Below are 27,823 nucleotides of genomic sequence, written 5' to 3' on the forward strand. Positions count from 1 at the left end.
ATCGAGTTTTCTTTTTACATTATAACGATTCAAAGCCCTAAATTTTATCAACATTAGAATATCTATACAATTGGAACTAAATCAGGCCAGTAAATTTTGATGTATCTGAAAACTAAAACTTCTTAAACTTAGCTTATTAAATATTGAATATAAATTACTAACAATGATAATGACTAATAGAATAATGGAGTAGGCTGACAGGGAGAACAAGATAAAAGAAAACCAAGCTGGTTTTAGAAGGGGGAGAGGAAAAATGGGCCATATATTTCTGTTAAATGCGCTAATAAACAACAAATTAAAAAAAAAGAAACTATTTGTAGGATTCATCGATTTAAAAGCAGCTTTTGATACAGTGGACAGAAAAATCTTGATCAAAAAAGTGAAAGAGGCGGGGATAAGTGGAAGAATGCTAAAAATGATAGAGGAAATATACAGCAACATAACAAGTGAAATTCAACTAGGGAATAAATAAAACAGAGCAGTTCGAAATAAATCAAGGAGTAAGACAAGGTTGCGCATTAAGTGAAGTCCTATTTAATTCATTTATAGATGACATGGAGGACGTAATAGAAAAAAAGAAGATAGCGGGTACAGTGATTGGTAAAAAGAAAGTGTTTATTGGAAAATATGCAGATGACACAGCAATAGTTGCGTACACAGAGGAGGATTTGAAAGAAATGATAAAAGAAGTGGAAAAATACGTAGACAAAAACAATTTAATAGTAAATGCAAAAAAAAAACAAAAATAATGATCTTCAGTGGAGGTGGTAAAAAAAAGAAAGCTAAGTGGAAATATAAAGGAGAAAATCTGAAAATGGTTAATAATTTCAAATATCTTGAGTACAAATTTACTACAAAAAACTCAAATAGGGAACACGTTAACGACTTAGTAAATAAGGCAAACACCACAGCTAATGCTACCTGGGGGCTAATAAAGAGGACGGACAGGAATAACGCAAGGAACAGGGTCTACCTATATAATTCACTGGTAAACACAGGATGCATGTCTAGAGTGGAAATATGGGGGTGAGAAAATACAGCAAAAATCAAAGTAATATACAACAAACTGAATAAAATGGCACTGAGAGTAGCAAGAAATACGCCAACTTACATCATCAGAAGAGAACTGGCACTCATGTACCTGGTAGATATAATGAAGCTTGAAGATAGCAGATGGCCAAAGATATGCTGATATGAAAGAAGAAATGAGGGGAATAATCAATAAAAATCCAACAATGTGGGGAAAAAAAGTGGAGATAAGCGTAAGTGATATCATTGGGAGCATATATGAGGGGAGCTGCATTAAAGAAATAGAAGAAAAAATAAACGAGGGATTGAAGAAATACAAAAAAGAGCTAGAAAAAAAGGAAAAGCTGTTTAGAAAAGGAAAACAATAGAAAAGTCCAAATATAACGAGTTTTACAAAGAAATCTTACAAGAAAGTGAAAATAACTATTGGAAAAAAGATCAAATTAAAAGCGAATACAAAGAAGAATGGGCCAGAACGAGATGCGGAAATCTATGGAGAAGTGGAAAAAAAGGGCAAAATAATTGGGAATGCAGAATATATAAGAAAGAAGAGGAGACACTGATGCACATACTAAGCTGTATGGAGATAAAAGAAAAAATAAGTGAAAAAGGGCAACAAACAAGAAACAAGTGGATGAGCGAACTAGAGGGGGAATTAACAAGGGAAAAATTAGTGGCAATTTTAAAAGGGGAAATAAATAGGGATCTGTGTATATATGTTAGCAAAATGGAAAGATTATTTACAGAGAATGAGTAGTATTACAATATTCAATGTCAGAAAAAGGCTGACATTAATATTGTAACGGAGTGATCGGTACCCATTAAAAGCCCCTTTACCCGCACTCGTCTAATTATCGACGGATCACAGAGCGCTGTGATTTTAAGCCTTTGTTGGCATACTTTTAAACTCGTAAGTGAGTCCCCAAGGTGGAGGTGTCGGTGTAGTGAGAGTGGGGAGAGCAGAGGAAGAAAGAAACGAACTAAGAAATTTTGGTAAAACTTATTATGATCGAACGATCGAGCTAATAGCATCGCGAAAAGTCATGTACCTGAAGTTCTGAACGTTTTTTTTTGAACGAAAATCAAAAAAAAAATTTTTTTGCTTTTCAGACTGAAAGTGATTTTTCAGTTTCAAAATAAGTCAAAGAGCCCGGAAAATAGTATATTGGATTCTCAAAATACCAAAACTACCCCTTCAGCCACCCCTAAGACTTAGACATTTAAAAAAAAATTCAACAAAAATAGTTCAACGGGTCGTTTGAAGCTGCGATTTTTTCTAAACACTCCTTTTACACCCCGACAGACTACAAAAATAATCAAGACAATAACTCCCCGGAACTACCCTTCAACCCACCCCAAAGACTTAGAAATTTTTTTAAAAATTCAAAAAAATACTTCAAAGGGTCGTTTGAAGCTGCGATTTCTTCTAAACACTCCTTTTACACCCCCACAGACTACAAAAATAATCAAGACAATAACTCCCCGGAACTACCCTTCGACCCACCCCAAAGACATAGAAATTTGAAAAAAATTCAAAAAAATAGTTCAAAGGGTCGTTTGAAGCTGCGATTTCTTCTAAACACTCCTTTTACACCCCCACAGACTACAAAAATAATCAAGACAATAACTCCCCGGAACTACCCTTCGACCCACCCCAAAGACTTAGAAATTTGAAAAAAAATTCAAAAAAAATAGTTCAAAGGGTCGTTTGAAGCTGCGATTTCTTCTAAACACTCCTTTTACACCCCCACAGACTACAAAAAATAATCAAGACAATAACTCCCCCGGAACTACCCTTCGACCCACCCCAAAGACTTAGAAATTTTTTTAAAAATTTAAAAAAAATACTTCAAAGGGTCGTTTGAAGCTGCGATTTTTTTTAAACACTCCTGTTACACCCCCAAAGACTACAAAAAATAATCAAGACAATAACTCCCCCGGAACTACCCTTCGACCCACCCCAAAGACTTAGAAATTTGAAAAAAAATTCAAAAAAAATAGTTCAAAGGGTCCTTTGAAGCTGCGATTTCTTCTAAACACTCCTTTTACACCCCCACAGACTACAAAAATAATCAAGACAATAACTCCCCGGAACTACCCTTCGACCCACCCCAAAGACTTAGAAATTTTTTAAAAATTTAAAAAAATACTTCAAAGGGTCGTTTGAAGCTGCGATTTTTTTAAACACTCCTGTTACACCCCCAAAGACTACAAAAAATAATCAAGACAATAACTCCCCGGAACTACCCTTCGACCCACCCCAAAGACTTAGAAATTTGAAAAAAAATTCAAAAAAAATAGTTCAAAGGGTCGTTTGAAGCTGCGATTTTTTTGTATATATATATTTCATTATAATAATTTTTTTCCTCACCTTAGAGCTTCGGCGCCACTAAACGATAGCAGAATTTTCTGTTTTTTATTATTTTGTTTTTTATCTCTCAATTTAATCAATTTTGTTGTGAAAAGTAAGATTATGAGGCGTGCACTATTGGATTTTCCAAAATTTTGTTATCTACATTACAAAAAAATGAGCTCTCGAAAGAAAATTTTCAAATATAATTCGGTCAGCAGTAATGCGACCAAGAAAACATAATCTGAAATCTAATTTTTATATTGGTTAAGATATTGACTACAAGAAATTTATTCATTCGTATAAATATTAAAAAAATTAGCGAAATACTATGAGTTCAGAAATCGGTCAGCAGTAATGCGACCAAGAGTACTGGTTTTGTAGGCATTAACAAAAAAAAATTTTAGAACAACTTTTTCGGAGGAATCAAAAGTTAAATAGAGACGAACTTGGTGAGTAATTCGGTCAGCAGTAATGCGACTAAGAGTGTATTTTATTTTATATGATTCATTTTAATATTTAGCAATAAACGTAACGGTAAAGTTTGAATCATTAACTAAGAATGATACAAAATGTGATCACGCAAATACACTGTATTTTCTTCGGTTAGCTGAAAAACAACCAATTGGCAAAAAAACAACGATATATAACATTATAACAAAGTTATTAAACCATTGAACACTTACCTTACGTAGAAACAAGTAGTACGTACAAAAAATCTAAAATCGTCAGGAAATATTAATCTTCGGTAATAAAATCATTCAAAATTTTTCATTAAGTCAATTTTTTAACATAACTAGAAATAGTATGAGAATATATATCCGAGAAAAGAGTCGGAATGAATATAGATCGATAATAGATAAAAAAAAAAAAATAGGGTGGGACACTTGATAAAGGATATTAGAATGACACGTAATGTTCGATCGATGCATATCGAACAAACAAAATAAATACTAACATCCCTTATTAAAAATATGGTGGCCTCCACGTGGCGTGTCCTGGGCAACGACCAAAGAACTACAGAACAAGAAATGCAAAAGGATTAAATAAAATTGCATGAATATAAAGCGCAAGAGTCTTGTAATTTGCAAAGTTCTAAATTCATTGGCTCGGCTAACACCATCACATATTAACTAAATCTTCAGTAGAAGAAACCAACGTTAGTAAACGAGCAAATAGTTGCAAATCGGTCGCTTCTAGGAAAGTTAAGAGTCTAACAATTTTTGTCTAATGACGTAAAATAGTTGTCCGCGTAGTTCAAAAAATCGTAGCTTCAAACGACCTTTTAAACTATTTTTAAATTATTTTTTCCAAATTTCTAAGTCTTTGGGGTGGGTCGAAGGGTAGTTCCGGGGAGTTATTGTCTTGATTATTTTTGTAGTCTTTGGGGTGTAACAGGAGTGTTTAAAAAAAATCGCAGCTTCAAACGACCCTTTGAAGTATTTTTTTTGAATTTTTAAAAAAATTTCTAAGTCTTTGGGGTGGGTCGAAGGGTAGTTCCGGGGGGGAGTTATTGTCTTGATTATTTTTTGTAGTCTGTGGGGGTGTAAAAGGAGTGTTTAGAAGAAATCGCAGCTTCAAACGACCCTTTGAACTATTTTTTTTTGAATTTTTAAAAAAATTTCTAAGTCTTTGGGGTGGGTTGAAGGGTAGTTCCGGGGGAGTTATTGTCTTGATTATTTTTTGTAGTCTGTCGGGGTGTAAAAGGAGTGTTTAGAAAAAATCGCAGCTTCAAACGACCCGTTGAACTATTTTTGTTGAATTTTTTTTTTTAAATGTCTAAGTCTTAGGGGTGGCTGAAGGGGTAGTTTTGGTATTTTGAGAATCCAATATACTATTTTCCGGGCTCTTTGACTTATTTTGAAACTGAAAAATCACTTTCAGTCTGAAAAGCAAAAAAATTTTTTTTTTGATTTTCGTTCAAAAAAAAACGTTCAGAACTTCAGGTACATGAAAAGTCCCAGTCAGGTAATTATTTTTTATTCGCTCGCTCTAGTGGAACGAGTCGATAAAACTTGATAAATTTAATGCGTGTTAGGCCTCTAAGTCAGCTCGCTTAAATTTGTTTAATTTAACACATATTCTAATGCCAATATGCTATTCTAGGAAAAAATTATTATCTGAGGAGAACTCGACGTGACGTGGTGATCCAGGACTTTGCCGCCAAGTGAACATCTCATCGAGGAGAAATTCTATAAGGAGGTGAAAATCCAGGAGTCGCAGCGTCGAGGGATTGCGAACAAAATTTAGAAAGAAACTCCAGGTACAATTAACATGTCTAAATAATTTGTCGGTGAAGCGACATCAGCCAGGCCTTATGTCGGCTAGAGGTCATCGCCATTTCGCGTTCGGTCACAATCATTAGTTTAATCAAAATTTAAGTAATCAATTTTAAGCAAAAATTTAAGTAATTAAGTTTAACAAAATTTAAGTACTAGTAAATTTAACCGAATATTAAGAATAATTAACAAAATGTTTAAGAACAAAATTTGGTAAAATAAGTAGAGAAAAGTCCGAATAAAAATCAGATTAAAATTAAAAACAAATTAAAGAACAAGTCAGAAATAAAATGCTAAATATTTCATTAATAATACCAGGAATTATTTCGGGTTATTAATTAAACACGTAGGCAGAGTCCGGATTAATTTTACTACGAATGATTTCAGTTTGTTAATTCATGATTTTGGTGTCACGTGAAAATCTGATCTCTGGTAATTGAGTTTAAGTAAAATCAGTTAATTTTGTGTCAATTAAAATCATTGAAATAATTTCAGTAAAATGTTTTAGTAAAATCATCAGAAGTAAAAATTAGTTAAAATCAACATAAATAATTTGGAACGAATTTTGTCTGTGTAAAATAAAACAAAAGTAAAATTAGAATCGTAAAATAACCGTTAGAATAATTGTTAAAATCATTTAGGTAAAAGTAAAAAATAAATCAGTTGTAAATTTCACTTGAAGAAAAATTCGACAAAAGTTTGGGAGAGGGTCAGCCATCTTGTCTCGAGCTAAAACGCTGAGTAAAGGACACACAAGGTCGAGACTAAAAGTCTCAAAGCGTTATAAACTGAAATATAATCCCCAAAATTAAAATAAACTAAATTCGAAGTTTTAAGCAACACAAAGAAAGTAAAATAAAGTAATTTAGTAAAAATAAAATAAACTCAGTTATTCAGAGACAAATAAAATAATTTAGTCAAAATTAAATAAAATAAAATCAATTGACAAATTCTTAATTCGGAGATTAAAACTAAATAAATTAATTAGTAAACTCTGATTAAATAATTTGGACAAAACGAAAACATATTAAATAAGATAATTTATAAAAACCGGCAAAATTAAATTCAAATGAAACTAAATCAATTAGAATTAAAATAATTAGTAAAATCATGTTATAAAATTTGGCGAAAATGAAATCGACAAAGAAAATTAAAATTGTAAAATACTCGGGCGTAACGAACATTTTGTCGGCAGATTATTAAGACCTCTGTCGTCAGATTTTATTCTATTAATACAAGATACGAAGACCTCTTAGTATTAAATATTTATTGTTGTATTATTAAGAACACGGCAGTAAATTAGTTAAGAATTTTAAAAAAGGAAATTAATCACGTTAGGAATTTGGATTAGGAATGAATGGAAAGTTGATTCAAGAGAAAATTTGGTAATTGAAATTTAATTTGGATTTAGAAAATTTATTAATCAGATTTAATTTGAAAAATAAAAGTAAATAATAATCTTAGAAAAATAATTAATAAAGTATGGAAATATTAATTAGTGTGTTTGAATGATAATAATTATATTGTGGGTGCGTGTGGAAAATTATGAAACTATGAAACTATAAAACTATGAAACTATGGGAAAATTATGGAAAATATAGAAAATGGAAAATTATAGAAAATTGGAAAATGGAGGAAAATACTTAGAAACCGCGGTATGGTCGCGCCATTAGAGGGTATCGTCGGGAATAAGAAACTATGATAGAAACCGCGATATGGTCGCTCCATAAGAGGGTATTGTCGGGATTAGGAACTATGATAGGAAACCGTCGTCTAAACGGGAATAGGACTTAGAATTAAGTGTTAATTAATTGTAAGGGGATTATTATTGTAATGGAGTTGGTTGAATAAAATTTCTTGTAAAATAAATTTCTTTGATAATTTTTGTTTTCTTTCTAGCAATCTCTCACGACCCTGTAGAACTTACTCCATGCTGTGGTCCACTTTCTGGATACTGTGTCTAAAAATCCAGTGGCCCCCTAAATAAATTAAGGGGTGACCAAAGAGAACGAGTAGACGGTAACAGAGTTTCCTTCCGTTTCAATATACGGGGATAGATACTAGGATTATAAGTATGTAATAGCATAAATAGTATTGTAATGCGACTGTGATATGAAGGATGAGGTGTGACAGAAGTAAAAGAGAGTGCAAACAGTTGAAAAAATAAATCAATATCAGTGTATACGCAAATGTAAATAATTAAATTAAGATATAGTTTTGTAAAACACAATATGTGATACAAATAAAAACGATATTCTATTCTATTATACTTAGGAAATATTACTATATCGAATTTTCATGATTACTATAGTAGCATTGTACTGTAGTGCTTGAGGAGTATACTTTTAAAGGGTATATATTGCAATTATCTCCTGTTTGAAAAGGTAAATCAATTTCAAATTTCAACCGTTTATAAATTATGCATTTGAGTATCTATTATTCAAGTTTCAAAGATGTTTTAAAATTTTTTTTGCGCCATCCAACTACCTTAAACTAACATCTTATTTCGACTAGAAAATGAATATGAAAATTTCATGTTTCAAAATCGAAATTTCAATTATCATAAAGAACTTACCTGATAATTTTTCTTCTGTTGTTAGGATGTAAACGTCGAGCCATTTCCGGATCTACTGATGCTAATTTTTGATGCAATGTTTCATTTGAATGCTCATTATCATCGTACTTCATTTTTTTTAAGGTCACAAAATTTTTGATTTTATCATCATCATTTAATTCAAAATCATCAGTTGTTGGGCAATCGAAAACTTGACTGTCGTGTCTTTTTTTCGACATCTCAGACGCTTCAGGATCATCAAGAAGAATATGCCAGAGTAGTGACTCAATGTAATAATTTGTGCCTCCCACTATTATAGGCATTTTTCGCTTAACTATTAAATCGTTTATCTGAATTTATTAAGAAAAAATCGCAAAAGGTTTGGTACTTTATGTTATATCGAAAAAAAAAAAACTGTTTGTAGTGAAAATTTAATGTTAAGACTCATGGCAGTTCGTTATTCAATTTTTAGTATGGAATATCAGAAAAACATTGGAGCGTTGAATGTTGAAAACACATTCATGTGCACTAGGGTGCTTTCTTGAAAGAAATCAGTGGAATTCCACTGATTCAACCAGTGAGTGACAATTCCACTGGTTAATCAGTGAGTTTCCACTGATTTAATCAGGAGACATAACAGCGCGCATGCGCGCAGGTATTTTGTTCACTTATTCAACCAGTAAAATTGCATTCACTGGTTGGAACCAGTGAAATTCCACTGATTTCTTTTAAGAGAGTGGCGCAAAAAAACCGACTATTTTCTTCAACTTTCCGCTAAGAAAATCGTAGATTTTCAAAAATCGGGAAGTTAATGTTTTCACCCCGTTTTGCAGAAATCGAGTTCTCATCAGATTTCGACGTTAGAAGGTCACAGGAAGCTTCCCTGACTATGCGCGCGCGCGTCTGTGTGTGTGTGTGTGTGTGTGTGTGTGTGTGTGTGTGTGTGTGTGTGTGTGTGTGTGTGTGTGTGTGTGTGTGTGTGTGTGTGTGTGTGTGTGTGTGTGTGTGAAAAAGTATGTGAATCGCTAATAATTTTCGAACGGCTTGACCAAACTTAGATTTTGAAAACTATTTGGACCGATTCAGATCAATAGATTTTGAGAAATCTTCAAAAAACTGAAAAAAAAAAAATTTTTTTTCAAATGTGGTTTTTTTGGAATAACTTTTAAACGGCTTGATGGTTTAACTTCAAAAACTAATCAGCTTTTAACCTCAAAAAATCACGTCGATCGCCACTAGTCCGGTAAAAAGCGGTTATTTCGTTCGAGAGATATCGTGAACGAAAGAAAACCAAAAAAAGTGTTTTTTCGAAATAACTCCGAAATTCCTAGCGCGATCAATTCAAAATTTAAAATTCTTTGTAAGGTTAAAAAAACTGCATTGAATGCCGCTAACCACGTGAAAATCGGTTTATTCATTCGGAAGTTATTGCGGTTTGAAAATTCAAAAAATAATGTTCTGTAAAATTGTTATTAGATTTTTGACCTCGAAGAGCTCAAAACCATTGAAAAGCTATCTCTCTGAGCTCGGAGAGCTCAAAAATATCAATAGTGAAGTTTGAAGCCCTTAAGTATGGAATTAGCGGGAAGTTACAGGGATGGCCTTTAGGGTCAACCGTTTTCCTAATTTTTTTTTTTGTCTCGAGTAAAAAAATGTTAGTTTTTGATGTTTTAAAAGCCCTCTCCCAAGGACAGCTCAAAAAAAAATTTTTAAGAAGTCGCTCTAAATTTTTTTAAATTTCAAAAACCGTCAAAAATCTAATTTTTTTACAGTTAAACACTTTCCTAATTTTAGAGAAAATTTTTAACAAGTTGTAATTTTGAGAAAAACGGTCACATAGACAATTATTTTTTAAAAGATTGAATTAAAAGAAAAGACCGACATTTCTTAATATCTGACTGGGAGTGAAAATTTTCTGAATTTTAGTAAATTTACGAAATTATTTCTTACACGGAAAAAAGTATTACTCTGGTAGCTATCTAATGGTTCATGAACGTAGTATTGTGATAAGTACAAAACAATTTCATTATTTTCACAAAACTTCGAATCCTGACTAGCACGAGTCAAGTGTATTGTGAATTTGTCAATACGTATGAGGTAAAATACCCAATAGTTAAACAGTTTTTAAAGTAAAACGTATTGAATATATTGTATAGTATAATATATAATACGAATGTATTAATGTAAGAAAAGCATGAATATCCTAGGAAAAATGGAATCGAGTTTTTGAGCAGTAACTAACCAGTTCAACTAGACTTACGCCAGGACCTCGTGAGTACAATATCGAGTTTCTGACAAGTAATTGGACAGTTTTACTAGGGGTTCAGAATAACATACGACTTAGGACTACCTTTACATTAAAATATCTCAAAAACTGATGAAAAGTAGTTGAAGCAAATGGCGAATGAAATGTAGAGAAAAGATTTATGTACAAAATGAGCTAACCCCGATGTCTCTACAACCAATAGTTAATGAGATAAAAATAATAAGACTATAATAAGTCAACAAAAATTAGGAAAACGGTTGACCCTGACGGCCATCCCTGCAACTTCCCGCTACTTTCGTAATTAAGGGGTTAGGGGTAGTCAGAATTTTCAAAAAATCGATTTTTTTTTGCATTTTCTTAAAGTATAATATTTTAAAAATATTGTGTGAAAATTTGAAGTGAATCCGACAAATTCTTTTCGAGTTATTTAACAATGACCAAAGGACACTCGGGTGCTACGTGGCATTCGAGAGCAGGTAGCTAGAAACAGCTGCAAGCAACCGACCTTTCGGGTTTCATTGTCATGAATATCTCCCCATTTTAATGTATGTATAATTATATATATATATATAAATCCTTCTACATATATTCACAATTTGTAGGTAGTACAAGAACTGAAAAATAATTTTTGGTTGCCAGTATACCTGTAGTCGTTGCACTGATCAGTCGATAGTTTTGTGATAAATTATTTCTCAAGTGAATTAAATTATTAACCATGGGACGTGATTCTAGAAAGGTTTCAAGAGAACTTCGGAGTTCTGAAAAAATTAATAAGTCGCGTTCAGTCAAAAGAAAGAATGTTTTTAATCCGAAAACAGCCGAACGTGATGAAAGTATTCAGAGTACATCTTCTAAAAAATTAAAACAAAACACTGAAGATGATGTACCTGAAGACAGCAGTACTGAATTTCGAATAATAAATTTTATTCAGGTATTCACTGCAATTTCTGCTCTTATAAAATGTAAAAAATGTGATGGAAATGTAGTGTTTCAAACAGCAAGTACACGTGGGCTGGGATTCAAAATTGTAGTTGCATGTAATAACTGTGGAAATGAATATATTCCTTCCTGTTCTTTCGTTGGGCATTCTTATGAAATAAACAGACGTTTCATTTTTGTAATGAGAATACTAGGAATAGGATACGAAGGATTGTACAAGTTTTGCGGCCTGATGGACATGCCGTCTTTTTTAGATAAATCTACGCATACAATTTTACTGAAACAGATTTTGAATTGTAGTAAAACCGTCGCAGAAACCTTCATGACGAAAGCTGTGAATGAAGAAAAGCAAGCAATGCCAACAACTGAAAATGAAGATATAAATCATCTAACTGTATCGGGAGATGGAACCTGGCAACAACGGGGATATACATCGTCATTTGGAGTTTCTTCTATAATTGGCTATTTTACTGGAAAGATTCTTGACATAAACATTAAAAATGCATATTGTAAGCTATGTGAGTATTGGAAAAAAAACCAAATACTGTTGAGTTCTAGGAATGGTATCAATCGCATAAAGATGTGTGTTCTGCTAATCATAAAGGGTCTTCTGGGAAAATGGAGGTGGATGCGATGGTCGAAATGTTTTCGTATTCTGAAACTAAATATGGAGTTAAGTATGCCAACTATATTGGTGATGGTGACTCCAAGACCTATTCAGGAATTATAAAATCAGATCCTTACAAAAATACAACTGTAAATAAAAAGGAATGTATAGGGCATGTTCAAAAGCGGATGGGGAGTCGATTACGTACGCTGAAGAGTAACCAAAAAGGTCTTGGTGGTCGAGGTAAGCTCACAGGAAAAGTAATAGACAAACTAACTGTGTACTATGGTTTAGCAATACGCCGGCATTGTGATTCTATTGAAAATATGAAATCTGCTATAATGGCAACCTTTTATCACTACGGCTCGAGTGATGAAAAACCGAATCATGATATGTGTCCAAAAGGCGAAGAATCTTGGTGCTCTTACCAGCGCGCTGAAGCAAGAGGAGAGCTTGATACCTATTCTCACGATTATTCTCCCTTACCTTCTGATGTTTTAAAAACTATCAAAAGCCTATATACGAAGATCTTAGTAATGAAAATTTACTTTCAAGATGTATAGGTGGATTCAATCAGAATAATAATGAACGCTTTAACCAACTAGTATGGAAAATATGCCCAAAAACGGTAAATACTAGTTATACTATCGTACAAATAGCTGCATACGTTGCTATGTGTATATTTAATGAGGGTATAAATTCATTATTAGTCTTGATGAATACACTAGGACTTAACTGTGGGCCTAATTCTCATCGGTATGCAGAAAGAATGGATGCTGCACGTATGAAAGTAGCAGATAAGCGCGCTAATGATAACAGCCGAGAAGGTCAATTGCAACGTAGGCACCAGCAAATCAATATTTTGGAAGCTGCTATGACGGCTGAAGAGCTATTATATGGTCCAGGAATAGATGACTCAGTGTCAGTTATTAAATAATTCTTATAATTTGACATAAATCCATAGCAAAACTTTAAATGCGTTTTTCTCAAAACTATGTTTTCTGAACTGGTGATCACTGTAACTTAAAAACTGCTCGGTAGAATTCAATAAAATTTATTGTACTTTTGAAAAACATTAAAAACTCGTGCCTGATCGAAGGATTTTTTTTTTTTTTCAAAAATTTCGATTTTTTTTTAACAATGAACTGTTGATTTTTTCCCGAAAATCTAGAAAAAAATTTCCTGAAGCCGCCATTTTGTTAATTTCGAAAAAAAAAAAAAGCTTCGATCAGGCACAAGATTATCTATTAATAAAACTAATTTTTCTTATCCGATTGATTTTAGATGAATCTCCAAGGACTTATGATGATCACCGCAAAGGACTTCGGGAGGAACGGGCTTTACAAAAACAGCGATAACTTTTTGAATTAGTAATTTTTTTTTTTGAAATTTTCGTGAAGTCAAATCGAAACGAGTTCTAATAAAGCTATGTTTTTATTTTTGTCAAATAAAGTAATTAACTACAAAAAAAAAATTATTGAAAATCATCATTTTTTCAGGCCTCTGAGTACCCCTAACCCCTTAAGAGCTCGATATTGCTCTTATTATGTTTTTGAGCTCTTCGAGCCCAAAAATCTAATTTACGTGTAGTTTTGAGCTCTCCGAGCTCAAAAGTTTGATAGGAGTTTAATAATTCACTATTTTTGGAATTTTTAAATCGCAATAACTTTTGAATGGATCCACCGATTTTCACGCTGCTGGCGGCATTGGACGCAGTTTTATCATTCTTAAAAGTTATTTTCAGGTTTTAATTGATCGAATCGAAAATTCCAGAGTAACCCCGAAAAAACACTTTTTTCGGTTTTCTTTCGTTCACGATAACTCACGAACGAATCAACCGATTTTGACCGGACTGGCGGCGATCGACGCGGTTTTTTGATAAGAGCTGATTAGTTTTTTTAATTGACCGATAAAGCCGTTTAAAAGTTATTCCAAAAAAACCACTATTCAAAAAATTTTTTTTTGTAATTTTTTTGCAATTTCTTAAAATCTACTAGTCCGAATCGGTTCAAATTGTCAGGAAATCTAAGTTTGGTCAAACCCTTTCGAATGGCACCAACCGCGATGAAATCTATCAAGCCGTTCAAAAGTTATAAAACGGTTACATACACATACACACACAGACAGACAGACATAGTGACACCCTCTCGGGAACCCTCGAAATAGCTTCTTAGGACCTTAAAACGTCGAGATCTGTTGAAAACTCGATTTTTACAAAACGGGATAATACCAATAACTTCCCGATTTTTGAAAATTTTTAATTGTCTTAGCGGGAAATTAAAAAACTTGTAATGTATAACAAAATTACTTATAAATAGTACAGTAATTTAATAATAAATTTTCAACAGTAGCTTATAATTTTAAAGACAATTTACGTATAAAAAAATCTGAAAAACGGTTGACCCTAAAGGCAATCTCTGCAACTTTCTGCTAATTCCATGTCTAAGCGCTTGAAATTGCATTTATGACATTTTTGAGCTCTTCGAGCTTCAAAATATTATTACTGTGTTATTTTAAGCTCTCCGAGCTCAAAGAGTAGGCTATGCAATACTTTTGAGCTCATCGAGTTTCAAAAGCGATTATTGCATTCTGTGATGCTTCTATGCTGCGGCTCGAAAAGCGGGGTTTTCATAGGCTGAAATCTGCACAGTAAAAAATTTTGCGTCAATGCGTCAAAAAAATTTGTATTAAAAATTTTTATGTTAAGTGTTTAATATTTTTTGTATTAATTTAACAAAATTTTTTACTGTGTGGTGGTCATCAAATATAGCAGAACTTCGAAGGTAAGGAAACTCCTGTAATACCTTCGTCAATAATGAGGCCCAACTTATGGAACGTGGACTACAACAAGCTCCTGAGAATCCTATTGCAAAAATTAGTAGAGCTAACGGGCTTTGCGGACGACGTTGCGGCCACGATAGTAGTAGACAGCGTAGAAGAGGCCAAACTACTAGTTTAAGAAACCATTGACGCCGTCAAAACTTGGCTTGATAAACACCACTTGCAACTCACCAAGCACAAAACCGAGATAGTCGGCCTGACACGTCAAAAATGGTTCCCAAAACTTTTCAATGTCGACTTGGGAGGAACAACATTGACGTCAACAACGGTTCTACGCTATCTAGGGGTAATGATAAACGAGAAACTATATTTCCGTGAATAACGGGACGGTGCACGCAGGAAAGCCAGCAATACAGTGTCTAACCGAGCAAGAATCATGATTAACACTATGAGACCATGAACCATATAGAGAAGAGTTGATCTGGAAGCAGTCCATTCGGTACTGCTTTATGGAGTGGAGATATGGGCAGACATCTGAAAACAGATGTCTGTTTCAACAAGACCTGGCTATATTGGTCATCGCGGAAGCCACGCTCATCGACTTACTAGCGTTCGAGAGAGCGAAACTCTACGACGCTATAACTAGTGGCGAAAACATGAAGGAGGCAAGAACGAGGATAAAGGCGGAAACGTATCTAGAGTGGCAGGACAAGAGCAAAAGCGTATAGAATACGTTTAGACAACCATAAAAGGTTGTAGTAACCCGCGACGTCACATTTGATGGTGACATGAGGCCGATGAGAGGGAACAAAGACCCGCCAAAATTATTAGAACAAAATAAAAATACAAAAAATGAAGAAAAAGATGTAGAGGAGCCAAGAAGACTACGTAAACGTTGATCTTACTCCGTACGGAGAAGAAGAGGAAGAAGAAGCGGAAGAGGAAAACGAAGAGATAATGGTAATAAGAAAACTGCCTGAAAGACCAAGAATGATATGTACCGAGAGACCCCGGTCGTCCATGAAAAAAATATAGGACTAACAGCTGCTCCAGTCGAGGCTCGATAAGTAGATACAAAGATGACTTTTAAGAGGACATATTTGAAGAAGAAGAAAAAGGGACTCGAGGCACGAAGAGATCACTCGACACCTCGTTAATGCTGACTGAAAAACGTCCAAGAGCATTGGATGAACCAACTAGTCTTGGGTAGTTCACGAACGACCTAGATAGGGAGAGCGTTCTTTGAGGTAAACTATGCGAACTAGTTCATCGATGACATCGCTCTTAGTTTTTTTGAACGCCTCACGCGTGAGCGTATGGAAGAGATTTACTTTCAAAATGCCGCTATGGGACGATTTTGCAATATAAAATTGTTGATGTCCCAATTTAAACACTAAATCAACAAAAAAAAAAGTATGTTTTGAAAACTAGACATATTCAATTATAACGTCAGGGTATTTTTTTATTTATTTTTGTTTATTATCTCAACAAATATTGCAGTTAAAAAATTATTAGTACAGCGGTCAGTTAGTCCTCGCGTTTTTTTGTCGTCACGTTTCAGAAAAATATACGCTATGAAATGAAATAAATCTTTTTCCATAAGTTTACATTCATCCTTATAACGATCCCTACTGCAGGACGTTATCAAACCCGTAATCATTTAAAAGATGTTAATGAAAGTTTATGAAATTTCAGACTATTTTTTTTTTATCTTAATAATTTTTCAAGTGACAACTACGGTAGAAATAGGAATTACGTAGAGAATCAAATTCGATGTTGACCATCAATATAACTGTAGAAAGTAGAAATAAAATAGAGAAAATATATTTTTCAGTATTTTTTGATAGAATGAACGTGTCAGGCGTGAACTTTTAGATTTTCCAAACTTTTTACCTTTACTGTGCGCGCCTTGACATTTCGTTATCGAAACTAAACATCTTTACATCCACATCAAATGACGGACTTTAAGTCCGTTAATTAATGAAAAAATAAATATTAGACAAAATTCAATTTCTTCTCAATTTCTATTTATTGTATATACTAAATTATTTCAAAAAAAGAAGTAATGAACTGATAGAACGAACTAGTTGACTATTAAATTGTGAACTAAATTGAGCGCTCTCAGTGGTGACCGATTAGGCCCAAGACTAGAACCAACTGATTCAATATTGCGGAACACATAATACTGAAATTGTACCAAGATCCAAAGATGAAAACGGCATCTGCACTATAACAGTATTAAAGGTTAAAACGGACCAAAATGGAAAAATAAATAGGAGAAAGGCCCGTATCGTTGCAAAAGGATTCAACTAACGGTCTGATTTTGACTACAACGAGACATACGCACCAGTAGCGAGATTTGAGTCAATCAGGTTAATGATGACAATGGCTGCAGAGATTGGAACAAAAGTACAACAATGGAATGTCAAAACTGCCTACCTGAAGAGTGATCTGAGCGAAGAATTATATATGGAACTGCCTGAAGGGTTCGCTGAGGCCATCGACGAGATTATGCGCTCGGAGAGACGTGATTCAAAGATTCACAAAGCAGCTGTGAGGATGCAGGAAGCGCTGAAAAATGATAATCAAGTTTGATGACTGAGGAAAGCGTTTTACGGCTTGAAACAGTCCGGAAAAAGGTGGCACAATTGCTTACGAGACATTTTGGGTAAAATAGGACAGAAACCGACTGCATCAGACCCATGTGTCTTCACCGGAGAAATACAGGGATTTATAATCTTTATTACGGTCTAGGTGGTCGACATCCTAGTTGACGCGAACAATGAAGAGCTCCTCAAGCACGTAAAGAATAATTTAAGCAAGGAGCTAGAGATTAAAAACTTTAGCGACGCGCAGTACTGTATGGAGATCGAGATAAATCAAAACACGGGGATAAAATTATGCCGAAAAAAGTACATCGCTGAAACAATCAAAAGATTCAATATGGAGGAATGCAATGCAGCAGAAACACCGGCGAGTCCAGGAGAAAAACTGGAAGCAAAAACCGGCGTGAGAACGAATAAATCAGAAAAGTGATACCCTTATAAAGAACTGATTGGTTCTTTGATGTATCTAGCGACATGTACTCAACCAGACATCGCACACACCGTGAGTATGTTAGCTCAATTCAATTACAGTCCACAAGATCATCATTGAGGAGCAGCGAAAAAGGTCCTAAGATATTTAACAGGGACAGCGGAACTATCGTTACACTATCATAGGCCCATGAGAAAACTGACGGCTTACTCATACTCCAGTTACGCAAGCGACATTAAAAATAAAAAAGCATGCGCGGATTATGCATTAATATTAAGCGGAGCAGTTGTTAGTTGGAGCGCGAAGAAGCAGAAGGCGACGGCACTGTCAACGACGAAAGTAGAGTACATAGCATTAGCTGAGACCACTAAAGAATCGATATTCTTGAATAGACTACTCCTAGAATTAGGAATGAGGCAGGCGACAGATGGGACTATCTTATGTGACAACAAGAGTGTCAGATCATATCATAATACCGCCACTAGTTACACGCCGAGCTGTTGGAGCAGCCTGTTTTCCCACTCTAGCACTACTATATTCCATTCTTAAGTTATCCGGCAATAACGATACACGCATAAATTTAATTTTCTCTATTTGTTACATAAAATAATAAACAATTGATTACAACGAATATAGTCTTATTATTTCACGACAATATCTATTAAACTATTGAGTTAAGAGACGACCAGCATTTGGGATCATCCTTAGAGTAAATGGAAACTAATTTAGAAAGATTGATTTCAATTAATTATCTATATATTTCGAAAACGTTAAAACTAACATGCATACAGATCGATGGACAGCGATGTACATATTTTCAATGTAAATAATTAAGTAAACAAATATTAACTTTATCCCCGTTGTAGTCCAATATCTCTAGTTTACAAAAAATCCTCATTTTTCCGGAGTTTACGTTCCCTTTTGACTATAATGATGCTTTTACGCGGTGAAATAGATGCATAGTAGTCTGTTGGAAATACAGCACTATCCCACGTTCGCGGTTATGAGTTGTGCAATTCATTCATAAACTTATTTTGACCTTTATATTCAAATAATTTATCAGCTGTAAAAGGTAACTGAGATCTGTTCAATTTATCTTAAATTTTGCACAATTATCTTGAATTCAAGCTATGATTCCTCTACTTTTGAAAATATTTTTAATTAATTTCGTGACTTTAAAATTAAAAAAAAAAAATTAGGGAACAGGTTGATCCTAAAAGCCATCCTCGCAAGTTCCCTTTAATTCTATACCTAACCACTTGAAATTGCACAAATGACGTTTTTGAGCTTTGCAAGCTCAAAAATACACTTTTTGTGTTATTTTGAGCTCTCTGAGCTCAAAGACATAGCTGTTTTATGCTTTTTTGCTCTTCTTACTTCTAAGAATTGAATGTGTTGAGGCAAAAAACTACAACGTTGTAAAATTTTTATAAAAGGATACAATTGGAAGTGCTGCCTTTTTGAAATCAATAACACAATAATTATGAAGTGGATCTACGAAATCTAACATGTGATGAGAAGCCAATGATCTTTCTTCTTCAGTGACTTTAGCTGTTATAATATCCAGCCCTTTGTAAACCTGTAATAAGCCATGTATTATAAAAATTTGCTAAAAACAAAGATTTTTATTGTTATTCGCTATTTCATCTGTTTTTTCTGGAGCTATAGAAATTTTTATTATTGTTATTTTTGTTATTGTTATTGTTATTAAAAAAATATAACAGCAGTTACAACCATATTTAATTTATTTATTATCTATTTATATATTGCTGAGTCGATAAAATCAATTTGTAAAAAAGTTGATCCTGCAGGCCATTCTCGAAAACAAGCAGACTCGAGGGTATCTAAGTATTTAAATCTTTGAGCTCAGAAATCAGACAAGTATGGAAGAACTTCTAAGATAATTATTAAGTTTTCGTAGAGGAAACACGTTGTCTGAGATTTGTGAACTTCCTATCAGTTTAAGCGCCATCGCCGAAACTCCGAGAAAACTCGACTAATCCTCGGGGTATCGACAAAGCTGAGGCAGTGTTTTAACTATGGGAAATTTAAAAAAAAACACTCAAGTCTGTGATAAAGAAAAAGAATCAAGAATGACGATCATCTCGAAATTTTCGTTTTTTTCCGCTAGCTTAAAAAAACGTTGAAAATGAATCCACGTTTATATTTTAAATTTTTTCTTTCCAAAAAATACACTCAAGGTAGTTTTCTTAAGATTTTTTTTTTATTTTGGCAGATTAATATTCATATAACTCTGCATCAATTGGAGCAAATTGAAAATTTTTGACCATCTAGTTTCAGAAATATCTAATTTCAAAGTTAGCATTTTTAAACTCTTTTATACATTACGGTATACGGGATATCGAAAAGCTTACCTACAAACATTTTTATATCTCAGAAACTTTTCTTAAGATCTTTTTACAAAACTAGAATAACGTTAACTAACAACTAAACAATTTTTTTTAAATGATTTCATTGATAATTACCACACAGTTTCAGAGATATTTATTAATAAGTAATGAAAAATTTATCAGACTGTACTCGAGGAAGGGATACGTTAATAACACTGTGGCAACAATACAAGTTTTTTATGCCGCGAAAAAAATATATAATGCACACGTGCTGAAAAACTTGAAAAGTTTAATTTACGTTAGGTATAACATTAATTATAGTTACTAATTTTATTTATTAAAAAAAAAATAACAATGATTATTTTATGAAAGTATTTTTTTATATTCACTAAAAATCCGAAAAGTTAACAATTTTAATACAATAATATATGTTAATCTTTCATAAGTTATAAAAATATTAGTCAGAGAAAATAATTAAAAATACTAAAATTAAAAATTTCATGTCAGTTTTTGCTGTTGCACTAGTAGTCTAGTCAACAAGTGCCTTTTAGGTCAAAATTTTTTCGAAGGGTCCGAAAAATATGATTGAGGTGGTGTCATTCAATTCGTTATCACATGTAGAAAGTTTTTAAAAAATTTGAAGATGCGCTCGCAAAAATTACAAAAGTTATAAACAATTAACTAAAAAAAAAAAGAGGGTTTAGTTTTTTGCTTATATCTCAAAAATTATTTGAGATATCCAAAATTTAAAAATAGTTCCAAAAAGAGGAGGAAATTTCCAAAAAAAAAATTTCGCTCCCGGTATTGTAGGATAAATGTTTATAATTTTTACAGAGGGCTGAAAATACGCCCGAAAAGGGCGCTCGGGTATCCGTAAGCCACGCCCCCTGGGTACCTTTTAACAAAAAATATTATTTAAACATATAAAATATTAAAATATTAAATTGAAAAAATTCAGGCACTTATAGAATAGAAAAATAAATAATAATCTGTCAGCAAAAATTTTTTTTCGCGGTTTTTCATAAATTTATGCATTAGTTAATTAACGACTTCTTATAGCTTGTACATCAATATTACAAGTGAGATAATTGTTAAACTATGAATCTCAAATTGTTTTCACTTCACAGAGCTATTTTTCAATGACCACAGAATGGATTCCCGTCGGTAGAACTAAACAATTGTTAATCCCCACATTGTTATTAACAATTTACGTCGGTGACAAATGAAAAATTTAAATAAATCTTGTAAAAAAAATATTTTTTTTTCAGAAAATCACTTTGATTCTTTTTCCTATTAACGTAAGCGAATTAAAAATGATTTTTTATCATTTTTATCATTTATTATTTAAAAAATTGTTATAAACAAATGTGTTAATTATTAGTAATTAAAAAAATTTTTTTTGAATTCATAATTTTCAATGCAAATTATGATTTAAAAAAAAAACAATTTCTTAAAAAAATTTTTTTGTTGCTTAAAGACGGTTTTGTTAATTAACAATTTTTTTTATCACTTGCATTCAATATTAAGGAACGATTTTTCTTTTAAATCGTTAAATTGTTAAATTGTTAAATACAAAGAAATAAGAATTTCTTAATTAATTTGTAATTATTGATGTAAGAATTTTGAAACTAGTTAATTTTTTTCTTGAATAAAAATATAGTTCACTGAAAAACTTAGGAGTTAATTCTCAGCGTTTGAATTTGAGTAGATGCGCGCGCGTGCTGCGCATGCGCAATACAGATTTTGACGCCAAGCAATATAGCGGATTAATAAAAACATTACCTTGCGGAGAAAATTAATCAACTTTTAAATAATTAAAGATTTATGGCGCGTAGGAATCTACTGATTGACTAGTTTCATTCATTAGTCTTAACTATACACGACTACGAAGGATTTACTCATCTGTGTACTGTAGTTGATCATATATTTGCTTAAAACTACAATTTTGACCGTTTTGTTATAAAATAATATGCTAGCAAGGAACTAGGGTAAGATTAAAATTTACTCAAAATCATCGGTCGGTACACTAGAATGTGACTTTTTACTTATAATATCTCTCAATTTCGTCTGGGTGTATACGAAAAGTTCGTAAAAAAGGAGGGTGTAAAACTTCACGACCTAGGCCGTAAAAAAAGACAGTATGGTAGAGTCTCTAGAAAAGAGTCCCTTTACGGACGCCACTCAGCATTCAAAAGTTGAACTTTTGAAGCGACTATAACAAAAAATATCTTTTTACAACACCTGCTGTTTAAAATTAAAATTTAAAATCGATGAAAACAAATTAAATGAAAATAAACATTTATATTGCCAAATTTTCGAATTTTTCTTCAAAACTTGAAGCAATACCAACGCGATCTACTGCTGCATTTCTTAACTAATCTGTTTCAATTAACCATGTGCTAATGCGGCAGTGAGTCGCATTGTGCTCCCGTAATTGGAAAACTACCATAGGTTATACTACTACCCTAGTAGCCAAACTTTTTCAGCAAAATGCTGACTATAATAGCTATTTCGGTAAAGTTACCGTCAAATTTATGACAAGTTTCCAACAAGTCATACTTAGTACAAAATTATACATAATATGAATGAAAGGTGTACAGTATATTAACAAAAATCTTCGGCCGTAATTGGAATGAAAATGATGAGTAAATCTTAACTCACAAAACGTTACTGTAAACGTGGCCTACAATTTAACTAGAAAGTTATGATTAACTTCTTTGCAAGACTTTATATATAATAACTTCATAGTGACTCGTGTGGTTGTTGCAACTCGTCTAACGGCGACATTTACCACACTTGTGTTCATACGAACGCCCCATAAACCATAGGCTCATGTCGCAACAGCACGACTGTTAGATGATTTGCTACTTATCCCACATGTAACATAAATAACTATAATGCTCATGCAATGTTTCTAGAATTTTTAAACGAACAATTTCTCGTTCGTGATTGGCTAAAATGAGTACATCAACAACAAAAAATTATAGGCTTGTCAATAACGACTCTCAAGTACATGTACTGTACACTCTAGCATCAACTTTTAACTACGACTATCGCAAGGGTATATTACCTTAATAACATTGTAACAGAATAAAATTACCCTAAATCGATGTCACCGGATATCGATAGCTATTCGACATAGCACTGGCGCGTCTCGATCTTCGGGCCTAAAGAGACAATAGGAGGGGGTAGTTTTGGGTTATTGTAGGTGAGCCGTGCAGTGAAAAAGGGAGAAGTAGTGTGATCGCCAAAGAGAGTGCCACGAAAAGTCAAGAAGGACCGATCCCCGGAGTAGTGACGAGACGAAGGAAGCCAACTATAACTAGGACTTCATCCTCAATTAGAGAGTTAGATCATCGTTTTATTCGTCAAGGTATTAATCATTACTCTATGGGAAAGAAGTAGACCGCGGTTTACCTAATACTCGGTTACTTCTCCTATTTAATTGTTAATTTGATCGTTTAATCGACGATTATTCAATTAATCAGAACTTATAATTCAAATTCTATGATATACTTTCAAACACAAATTGATTAGGCCGGAAATTTCGGTGTAATCCGAAAAAAACACTTTTTGTCGATTTTTTCGTCAACGATAACTCACGAACGAATCAACCTATTTTGACTGGCTTGGTGGCGATCAACGTGGTTTTTCGATGTTAAGAGCTGATTAGTTTTTGGAATTGATCTATCAAGCCGTTTAAAAGTTATTAAAAAAAACCAAATTTGAAAAAAATTTTTTTCGTAGTTTTTTTTAAATTTCTGAAAATCTACCGGTCCGAATCGGTCCAAACCATATTCAAAGTCTAAGTTAAGTCAAGCCCTTTCGATTGGCGTCAACCGCGATAGAATCGGTCAAGCCGTTCAAAAGTTATGAGAGGTTTACATCCACACACACACACACGCGCGCGCGCTCACAGAGGCAGACATACTCACACACACACACACACACACACACACACACACACACACACACACACACACACACACACACACACACACACACACACACACACACACACACACACACACACACACACACACACACACACACACACACACACACACACACACACAGCCGCAAGGAAACCATCGCGAGAACCGTCAGGGAAGCTTCCTGAGACCTTAAAACGTCGAGATCTGATAAAAACTCGATTTTGGCAAAAGGGGTGAAAACAGTAACTTCCCGATTTTTGAAAATCTTTGATTTTCTTAGCGGGAAGTTAAAAATATTCCATATTTCTGATAAAATTTTGTTGTTGTAAACGTTTTAATAATTTTACAAGTTTTTTGGTAACCACGAGAAATCTACTGCTATTTTATCTACTAAATGACTTTTTTGATAATTATTACCTTTATAATATTTTTTGCTCGAGACTGTGACTTGTTCATAATACAAAATATTTAAAAAATGTTGGAAACTGTCAGGGCTCCCTTTAAGCCCCGGATAAAAAAATTTATATACAATTGCATATACTCATATATGATTACATATTATTAATGTGTAATTATACATTATTTATATGTAGTAATATATAGTTAGATGCAGCGTTTTTCAATAATTATAATGAATGATTTATTAGCATTAGCATCAGCTATTTACAACAATTTCAAAAATATACAACGTAATACTTTGGTATAAAAAATTACAATTTATACAAATAATCAATTTTATCCTTAATATACAGTTTTAATTTTATTTTAAATATTTTCAAACGGTTTTCTCTTAATAGTTCGTCCGATAAAGAATTATAACATTGAAACCCTCTATAATCTAACGATTTCTGTGGTGTAAGTTCTAGTATGTGCAATTTTGAATAAATTCTGGTTTCTGCTTGTTATGTCGGACTCAACGTCCGACATTTTTATTTTATAACAAATAGAATTTAATTATTCATAAATAATTTTATGTTCTTACAACTAATTACATACATTTATTTTATTTTTAAAATTTTGTTATCTTCAAATTTATCAATAGTATTTTCAAAAGAAACTTATTTGAAAAATTTAGTTTTAGTTGGGCCTGACCATACTAAGGGATTTGAGCCTGAACAAATACCCTAATGGAATTTTAAACTTTGTCGAGATCCGAAATAGAAGTTCGATAACAAAATAAATGTATATATAAACAATAGTTTAAATAAAATAAAAGTAAATAATGATAAAAGAAAAAATAAAAAGGAATGTTATGATAATTCTAGTATCAACAGAAAAAAAATATATGTTGATAATTTAAGGAACAAAATTTAATAACTATAATTTAAGTTTAAACAAAAAAAAATAAATAAATGTTTTCTTTTATTTTCGAATAAAATAACGACTTAAATAAAAAGAAAAATTTAGATCTAAGAAACTAATGATAATTTGTAATCTATGTACAAATTAATTTTTATCTAACTAATTTAATATAAAAATTTGGTCACAGTAAATAATTTAATGTAAAATAGTACACATGTATGTCTTTGTCTATGCATAAATGCGCTTACGTATACACAAACACATAGATGTATAATAGAGCATAAGAGTAAAAGAGAAGCGATATTGTACTCTGACCCAAGTAGAGGGGACTCATGCAACATTATAGAAAAATCTAAAAGAAAGGGCAAGGGCTCAAGGAAATAGAAAAATAATTGGACATTATTTCTCCCATCTAGTAAAAATAAGTAACGCCCTAAAATTCGACACCTTTACGATTTTTCAACAAAAATATCTCTCGTTGTCCTGACGTCCTAGTGTTAACATCGAAAAAGTTTTTATAAGTTTCAATGAAACCACGCGTCAGATTAAAAAAAAACAATTGTTAGTAAAGTAAATTTCAATTATGTAAAGAAACGGTAAGTTTCTTTACATAAGTGTTCATTTAAGTAAGTTCTTAATTGAGATTTTTGTTTGTTTTAATAATTCAAATCTTTGTATGATAATTTTATAATATATTTATTAAATTGAATTCATTTTCTTATATTGTAACTTCAACTCCTTCCCATAAAGCTTCAGATCCTCATCTATTAGCCTAACGGCTAGGATAAAAATAATTAAATTTTAGTTGCGTTTTCGACGTAACATGGTATTATAAATATTATTGTTAGATATAACTTTTTCATTTAAATAATCAGGTAGGAGTCTATTTTTCATTTTAAAAACGAATACACAAGTATTATAAAATATCATTTGTCGGATCGATAGTCAATTCAATGTCTCTAACATTATTAGAATACTAGTGTACTTATTTACTCCTAGTGTAGCCCTCATAGCTTTATTTTGTATCTTTTGTAGTGTACATAATTTTTTATTAGTATAGTTCAACATTAATGTATTTCAGTAATTAATATGAGGAAGAACTATAGTTTTATAAATAAGACTTTTAATATAATTACTCACAGTAAATCGAAGTCGACATAACAGATTAACTTTACTTGCTATTTTTCTGCTTGTAATTTTTTGAATCGGTACGACAGTAGAAATTTTCTAGTTAAGAGGTACTCTTCCTAATTCTAATGAAATATTGATCGTACACATTATTAAATTTCATTTGGCCTTCCAAATAAGCTTAACAAGACTAGAATTAATTCCTTTTTAACTTCCCGCGAAGAAAATCGAAGATTTTTAAAAATCGGGAAGTTATTGGTTTTACCCCGTTTTTAAAAAAAACCGAGTTTTCATCAGATCTCAACGTTTTGAGGTCCTAGGAAGCTGCCCTGACTACTCCCGCGATGTTGTCACTATATATATATATATATATATATATATATATATATATATATATATATATATATATATATATATAATAATAATAATAATAATAATAATAATACGCCCTTAAGCTTGAAAAACCACGCCGATTGTCGCTAATCCGGTCAAAATCGGTTGATTCGTTCGAGAGATATCGTGAAAGAAAGAAAACCGAAAAAAGTGTTTTTTTGACATAACTTCGTCATTTCTTCTCGGATCGTTTTTGATGATGTAGAATAATTTTAGAGCTTAAAAAATCGCGTCGATCGCCGCCAAAAACAGGGAAATCGGTTGATTGGTTCGAGAGATATCCTCGATAAAATATTTGGAAACAAGTGTTTTTTTAACATAACTCCGACATTTTTTGGAATAACTTTTAAACGGCTGCACTGATCGATTTTAAAAACTAATCAGCTATTAACATGAAAAAATTACGTCGATCGCCGTCAAGCCGGTCAAAATTGGTCAATTCGTTCAAGAAATATCATGAACAAAAAAAAACCAAAAAAAGTGTTTTTTTGGAATTACTCCAAATTTCCTAGTTTTATCAATTCAAACTTGAAGATTCATCATGAAACTAAAAAAATTGCGTCAAATTCTGCCAACCGCAAGAAAATCGGTTGATTTATTGAAAAGTTAGTGCGGTTTGAAAATTTAAAGAATATTGTTCTATGATACTTCTATCAGACTTTTAAGCTCGAAGAGCTCAAAAACATCATTAGTGCAGTTTTATGCACCTAGGTATGGAATTAGCGGGAAGTTGCACGGATGGCCGTCAGGGTCTACCGTATTCCTAATTTTTTTGAACCTTTGTTGCTATCAAGATTATTAATAATTTTTTCTAACCCTAGATAACTAACTTTGTCAAAAGTATCCCATACCGCATTATTTACACTAATTTCA

The 27,823-nt window shown here is 32.6% G+C and overlaps 2 protein-coding genes across 5 annotated transcripts in view; one reads left to right on the top strand and one right to left on the bottom strand.

The window, feature by feature from the left end:
- The window catches only part of LOC141527759 (tRNA dimethylallyltransferase), a 112,636-nt gene that overhangs the window by 59,629 nt on the left and 25,184 nt on the right, over positions 1-27,823 (bottom strand). For 2 of the 4 annotated variants that reach the window (XM_074243403.1, XM_074243405.1), the window contains 2 exons: positions 19,283-19,420; positions 8,234-8,562 (listed from right to left, as the gene is read on the bottom strand). In XM_074243403.1, the coding sequence (XP_074099504.1) occupies positions 8,234-8,562; positions 19,283-19,420 (467 nt within the window). The remainder of the gene's footprint in view (positions 1-8,233; positions 8,563-19,282; positions 19,421-27,823) is intronic. The other 2 variants (XM_074243406.1, XM_074243404.1) reach the window with 2 other exon arrangements.
- LOC141527761 (uncharacterized) lies at positions 10,835-12,602 on the top strand. The gene is made up of 3 exons (XM_074243407.1): positions 10,835-11,023; positions 11,081-11,935; positions 12,022-12,602. Exons 2-3 carry the CDS (start codon positions 11,194-11,196, stop codon positions 12,585-12,587), a joined length of 1,308 nt encoding a protein of 435 aa, XP_074099508.1. The 5' UTR covers positions 10,835-11,023; positions 11,081-11,193; the 3' UTR covers positions 12,588-12,602.

Source organism: Cotesia typhae, unplaced genomic scaffold, assembly GCF_013202065.1.
Source record: "Cotesia typhae breed Kobodo isofemale line unplaced genomic scaffold, CoteBio_Ctyphae contig_4, whole genome shotgun sequence".
In the NCBI taxonomy this organism is placed as follows: Eukaryota; Metazoa; Arthropoda; class Insecta; order Hymenoptera; family Braconidae; genus Cotesia; species Cotesia typhae.